The 7,461-nt window shown below is 34.5% G+C and overlaps 1 protein-coding gene across 1 annotated transcript; it reads left to right on the top strand.

Moving 5' to 3' along the window:
- Window positions 1-1,960: 1,960 nt before the first annotated feature.
- Window positions 1,961-3,701, top strand: LOC109219824 (3-oxo-Delta(4,5)-steroid 5-beta-reductase-like). The gene is made up of 2 exons (XM_019384294.1): window positions 1,961-2,148; window positions 2,318-3,701. The coding sequence occupies exons 1-2, from the start codon at window positions 2,110-2,112 to the stop codon at window positions 3,446-3,448; spliced, it is 1,170 nt and encodes a 389-aa protein (XP_019239839.1). The 5' UTR covers window positions 1,961-2,109; the 3' UTR covers window positions 3,449-3,701.
- Window positions 3,702-7,461: the final 3,760 nt, after the last annotated feature.

Raw genomic sequence — 7,461 nt, 5'->3', positions numbered from 1 at the left:
AGGATATGAGCCTAAATTGGCGGGCATATTGTGGTGCAGGGGCTTTAGGGATCAGAGATGTTATGGTAGAGTTGATTTGCTTCAACATCTTACCATATCATTAATTTGCTTCTATATTTTTTTGTTCATGGTTAATTTTGCATGATTTCAAGGAATAATAGATTTTTCTTAGACAATTGTTCTATATGTGATTTTATATTTAGCGACTAGTATGCCTATCTCCCTTTAAAACATTTAGAATTATGATACGTACTAACGTAACAGCTGGAAATCTCTAAAAACATTTTTTGAAATGGGGGTGGTGCATGAATTGCAGATGACGAAAAGTTACAAGAGAGAGGATGACTTATGAATATACTAAAATCGATATATCAACGATTTAGCTAGCTTTTGGCCGTATATTTTCAAATTTGTTTTAAAAAATTTAGTTTGGGTGAAGTTTAATTTGAAGATGAAAAGTTTGTTTGGACATAATTTTTCAAAAAAATATTTTACTTTTTTTTTTGTTTGAAAAAACATGAAACGTGACTTATACCTATAAGTTCTAAAAACTATCAAAAATACCCAACAATACCAAACAAACAAACTTGCTAATCATGTATAAGCAGAACCTTCATCGATACCATTCATTATCATTATCACAAACCATAGTCCTGAACATAGATAAGTTTGGCACAAAATTATCATTATTATAATGAACTACATAATACATTATCCTAAAAATCATAACCTGATATTTTAATATCAACTACTAATAACACAATTACTAGCTACTATAATTCGTCATATTGCAATAATATTACAAGATCCATCACTCCAAAAAAAAATGATAGTAATTAGCTAGTGAATTAGGTGGGTCATAATAGATGATGAGCTTTTCTATTAAAATATTTGGGTAATTATTAAAATTGTTAAAATATCAAACAGTAATATTTTGGGCCAAAATAGGTCTAGAGCTAGTTTTGGGATTTGAAAATTTTGTTTTCAAAATCTGCCAAAACATGGATAAAATCTATAAACAAACATGTTTTGCTAATTTTTTTTTTTTTTGAAAAAAAACTTGGCAAAATATATGGCCAAACGGGACTTAGAGTTGAGCTACAATCCAAAATGGAACTTTATATTTTCTAATTGAAAATTTAGTTTGATAATTTTTTTGTAGGTCCCAAATAAATAGGTATCATGCAAAAGCTAACAAATCATATTTTCAACAATAATAGATCAGGCAATGAAATAGAAATATATACCAAAACTGACATAAATATTGAACGTGGTTCGATTAACTAATTTACATCCACAGGTGGAGACGAGCAATACACATATAAAAGAGAGTACTAAATATCGAGAATATAACTACACTTGTCTCACAAATTCTTCCCCTAAATAAGACTCACAAACTTCTTAGGGACTACATTATGGATACTACTAGATGAGAACGAAGGATTCTTAATTTGTAAAAGTCCAAAAGTTTATCGTCCAAGAAAAAAAGACTAGCCAAATATGAAAAATTTATAATTTTCTTTTAGCAAAAGAAAAAATCAATTATGGCAAATATATTGCACTTCCTTCAATAAAAAGAAAAACTAAATATGGTAAGAAAATTAGGGCAACTAATTAACAAATATTACTTTCAGTTTCAGTTTAAATGAAGATATTTGATTACCTATCGAATTTAAGAATTAAAAAGAAACTTCTTGGACTTGTAATCATAAATATATACAAATCATATTATTATAGATATAAATGATAAGTTTATGTTAAAATTATTTTTAAATAGAAAACATATTATTTTCTTAAGCAGAATAAAAATAAAAGATTACCACATAAAATGAAATATGCCATTTTAACTTATTATAAATTATGTAAATCATATAAAATAGGAGTAATACTAGTCCAAATTTAATAATTTTTGTTTAAAATTATACAAAAATATAGTAGAAAAAGAAAGAATGCGAGGGCCACAACTCATCTACCGTCACGCACTCCCTTGTCTCTATGCTATGACTGATTGAGCATCATTAAATTATATCACCATCTACCCCAATCGACCTTTCCTTCTTTTCATCCTAATCCTAATTGAAAAGCTTTCTTCTGAATCTAACTGCAACAATGAGCTGGTGGTGGGCTGGAGCTATTGGTGCTGCCAAGGTAAAAATTTCAATTCCTCTTTCTCTTCACTCATTCTCTATTTTGCATCTATTCGAATTGTAAAAGTCGAATCAATATAGTCGATTTTTGCGTCTGTTTGGAATTAAGATATACTGTAGTTGTTTCTTTCGATTTTACATCTAATTTAGTTCAAATTTTAATTCCATAGAAAAAATTCGAAGAAGATGATGCACCACCCAAGTACCAAAGCGTAGCTTTAATCATCGGAGTCACCGGCATCGTCGGAAACAGTCTCGCCGAGATCCTCCCTCTCGCCGACACCCCCGGCGGTCCTTGGAAGGTCTACGGTGTTGCCCGCCGCCCTAGACCGTCGTGGAACGCCGATCACCCCATTGACTACATCCAATGTGACATATCTAAACCAGAAGATACCCAATCCAAACTCTCCCTTCTAACTGATGTTACTCACGTTTTTTACGTGACATGGGCCAGTAGATCCACGGAGGTTGAAAACTGTGAAATTAATGGGAAAATGTTTCAAAATGTTCTCAGTGTTATTATCCCTAATTGTCCCAACTTGCGCCACATCTGTTTGCAAACAGGCCGAAAACATTATTTGGGCCCGTTTGAATTGTATGGTAAATTAGTACCCCATGATTCTCCATTTCACGAGGATTTACCTAGATTAGACGCCCCCAATTTCTATTACACTCTTGAGGATGTTTTGTTTAAGGAGGTGGAGAAGAAGGAAGGACTGACATGGTCAGTTCATAGGCCCGGGGTCATATTCGGGTTTTCACCGTATAGTTTGATGAACATTGTTGGAACGCTTTGTGTTTATGCGGCTATATGTAAACATGAAGGGTTGCCATTGAAGTTTCCGGGTGTTAAAGCAGCTTGGGATGGATACTCGGATTGCTCCGATGCGGATTTGATTGCTGAGCATCAGATATGGGCTGCAGTGGATCCGTATGCTAAGAACGAGGCGTTTAATGTGAGCAACGGGGATGTTTTCAAGTGGAAGCATTTCTGGAAGGTTTTGGCGGAGCAATTTGGAGTGGAAGCCGCAGAGTTTGATGAAGAGAATAGGTGCACTTTGGTAGAGATGATGAAAGACAAAGGCCCAGTTTGGGATGAGATTGTGAAGGAAAACGGATTGACGCCTACTAAATTGGAGGATGTTGGAGTTTGGTGGTTTGTTGATCTTATGCTTGCTGGAGATTGCCGTCTGGATACTATGAATAAGAGTAAGGAACACGGTTTCTTGGGATTCCGGAACTCGCAAAAAGCCTTCATTTCCTGGATTGATAAGGTGAAAGCCTACAAAGTTGTTCCTTAGTTTGATGTGTGTTTCTTGGTTTTACTGTGTGATAAATTATTTGAGCTTGTTTCCTCTCTATTATGTTGTTTAATAAGAAGTAATAATAGCAAATTGAAGCTATTTCTAGCTGAAATGATGTAACTGGCTTCTATTTGCTGTTCTGCTGTAATTATCCATTTGTTATTGGTACCGCTGTTTTTTTTTTTTGCATCTTCTTTTTGTACATGTTGGTAGCCTTGATGACTGGAAAGTGCTTATCATTTTGATGAGATTTGTTTAGCATCTTTTTTTTTTGATTGTGTTGAGATTTGTTTAGCATCTTTCTAATAAAGAAGTTAAACAACTTCTTGTTGCACTACCATTTCTACAAAATGTTTGACCTATTTGGGTGTCTAACCTTTAGCTATGTAAGCACTTATGGGTGCACTTGATTTATAAAAGGATATCTTCATTGCAAATGGAAAATGAGCTAACATCTGAAAAGATTACAACGGAAAGTAGAAGACAATGGAAATTAGCAATCTGAAGTTTCAAGTACAAGGTCTGAATGTGCCCTGCTTGTTTTGAATAATGCCATCTTTGAATGTGAATTGCTAAATCTAGAAGGTCTTATAGATGGTGATGTTACATTTGCTATGAAAGTCGAATACTGAGTAGAACGAATATTCATCTTTAAAATCTGAGTGAATACCAGATGAAGAACAATTCTTTGATATAATTGCATTTCAGAAATTGTGTAACATGTACATCAATAAGGAGATCAGGTAGTCGTTCCATCGCTGTTTAGGGTACATAGTTAAAGACACCATATCTATGTATTAAATTGGATATCAGTTATCTGCTGGATATGATTTGGTAGTTGCAAATTCAAGAAGAATGCGGTCTAACAAAATGAAGCAGTTCCCAAATCCAGATCCTCATCATGTAGAATTACAAATACATGATCTTGGATGTCTAATTGATAACATGCATCTTCAATTATTCTAGGAAAAAATGACTTCAATTATAGCAAAGATGAATGTAATCATAAAAGAGCACAGCTTGATTCAGCTATTAATAGAAAAGGATCAAAACAAGTATTTTCAACATCATATGTTGTCTTTTTGGTCAACAACAAAAATTATGTAATAATATATCATTTTGACAGGCAAACTAATAAGTCAAGTTGCTTGATTTACCATGAAATGCAGGGTAAGACTGCGTACGATAGACTCTTATGGTCCGGCCCTTCCCCGGACCCCGCGCATAGCGGGAGCTTAGTGCACCGGGCTGGCCTTCAGTGCTATGCTTTCCTGTTTCCTTTTTTTTTTTTTGTGTGAGAGAGAGAGAGGGGTTTGTAATAGATTATCATGACCTGTTTCTGGATTAAAGTCTGCACAAATGTTTTTGGGGGGTCATTAGACTTGGATCAATCCTATTTCAACTCTCTTCCTAGTTAGCAAGGGTGCCTAACCAGAAAATGGAAATTGGGTATGCGAAAGAGCTAGATTAGCAGTTTATCTGTGACGATTCGTACTTACTTTTTTCTTGCCCATTCTTCTCTTGATTGAAGTATATGATGCTTAACACTTGTAATTGGAGTCTATTTCGGGACTTATAGAAGCTGGTGCAAAGAAGATTATGTGAGTAGTTCCCCATCTCTCTCTAGCCTGGTTGCACTCTATCTAGTATATCTCTAACTTATTCAATGAGAATTTTTAAGTGGTCTCCTTACTATAGAGCTAATGTAGAATCAATCAATAGTTCTAGTCTGGATAGGTTGATCAAATTTGACAGATTTGCCGTTGGAATCCAACAAGAAGTTCCTAGAGTAGCTAGCTGGGACATAAAACTAATTCTTGTTCATACATAGACTTCTCTGATACAAATAAGTTCATTGCTCCGGCCCAGCATACGATTAATCCAGCAGATTTCAGTCAACTAGTGAAATATATCGCATCAACCTGGGAGCATTAGCTGATCTGGTATATTAATACATCTTCCTGTGCCTATTCCAATCTTGTCTATTGTTGTCCCTATATGTCTTGGATGTTGTTCTTAAAATTTGAAGCAGAATCCAAAGAATAGTGTACTTGCGTGCTATTTTAAGCAACAAAAAGCTCAAAGTGATTGCCTCAACTTTATGTCCTTTCCTAAGCGATGTTATTGCTTTCCGATAAACTAGCCCGTTTGGACATATAAAAAAAAATTCACTTTTTTCAAAAAATTTTATCTTTTTTTTTTTTTTCGAAATCAGTGGTTGGCCATAAAATTTTCAATTTTCACTTGAAGATGAATTTAGGAATTTTTCGAAAATTTGAAAAACTACAAAAAGCTGTTTTTTCAAAATTTTCACTCATATCACTCACAAAACTTCAAAAACAACCCAAAATTATATTCATGTCCAAACACAACTCTAATTTTCAAATACCATTTTCAGTTGAACAGTTCTTATGTCCAAACGCCCATTTATTACATTTTTTTGGAATTTTGCACTTCTTAAGACTTATCTGATTCGGTCATTCTGAGGAGCAAAGCACAAGTTTAATGTTCGTTTAAAGGCTAAAGTGACAGGTAGTCGTAATCAATAGGGATTTAAGGAAAAATTTTATTTTGTGCCTCGCACGACTGACATTAGTTGTGTGAGCCCTCTTTTTTGTCTCAAAACTGTGTGGTCCCAGAATTTTTGTGGACCCAGATGTGCAAGATATGAGTCCACAAATACGTGAGATAAAAAGAGGTAGAAATGGCGTGGGGTAGCAACTGTTTAAGCTGATATTTACTTTTTATCCAGCATTTTTAATGCTTAGCAATAGTAGCCACTAGTCTATTAAAATTAATACGAAAAGACTGTGTTACCCTTCCTCCCCAAATAGAAATACACCGATGCATTCAAAACATAAAGACTTCGTATTCTCTGGTGTTTTTAACTTGAAATATCAATCTGGAGAGTTGGATTTCAAACTCTGCATTTCCCAGTCTCAAGAGTGTTAATATTATCTGCCCCATTTTCATCGGGATGTGTCGGACGTGGAGGCATGATAGGCTTTTCGAACTTTCAAAATTTCTGCTAAAAATGCAATGGTTCTGGAGAAGTTCGTTATCATGGCAAAGAGAACATGCTGCGGCTTGTGTTCAAGGAATTGTGTATCCCCATATTCATCAGGATTGGCTGCGAAATTGTTAAGTTGCCCAAGACCCTCTACCAATTTTATAATGAGTTTCCATGAGTCATGATTTTTCATGAGCAGAATGCAAGTGGTTTTGTTTCTCGACACACCAGAAATTGCACATAATAGTTTATCTTTTGATTTTTCTGCTGGTGAACTTATGAGTTTCTAACTTGAAGTCCTAAAGTTAAGTTCAATAGTTAAGGACACAAGTTCAAAAGTTAAGGACAGGCAGTCCTTAACTTACAGTTACAAGTTCAAAAGTTAAGGACAATAGGTCCTTAACTTTAATTTCCAAGTTCAAAAGTTAAGGACAGACAGTCCTTAACTTACAGTTACATGTTCAAAAGTTAAGGACAAGCAGTCCTTAACTTACAGTTACAAGTTCAAAAGTTAAGGACAATAGGTCCTTAACTTTGACTTACAAGTTCAAAAGTTAAGGACGCTTGGTCTTGAAGTTTGAGTTCCAAGTTCAAAAGTTAAGGACATGTAGCCTTGAAGTCCTGTACTTAGAGTTCCAAGTTCAAAAGTTAAGGACATGTAGTCCTGAAATCCTGAAGTTAAGGACATGAGCAGAAGGGTATTTTCGTTTGGGCAGTTAAAGTTTATTAAAGTAGTGGCTAAAGACTAAAGACATTTTAAACGGTGGCTTAAAAGTAAATACATGTGTTATTAGTGGCCAACCGTGCACTTCCCCTAAAAAGAGGCTCACACAACTAGTGAAGTTGTGTAAGACACAAAATAAAATCACTCGAATTTAAGCCATGGATTGCTGATAGTAAAAGAATTTTATATTGTCAGGATAATTTAGTGGTTATAGCAAGTTATGATTTTATTTTTAAGTTACTAGTATATTAGATATTGCGATACAGAATTACTTGT

The sequence above is a fragment of the Nicotiana attenuata genome, unplaced genomic scaffold (assembly GCF_001879085.1).
Source record: "Nicotiana attenuata strain UT unplaced genomic scaffold, NIATTr2, whole genome shotgun sequence".
NCBI lineage: Eukaryota > Viridiplantae > Streptophyta > Magnoliopsida > Solanales > Solanaceae > Nicotiana > Nicotiana attenuata.
Note: the sequence above shows the minus strand (reverse complement) of the source record. Positions and strands in the feature narration are given on the sequence as shown.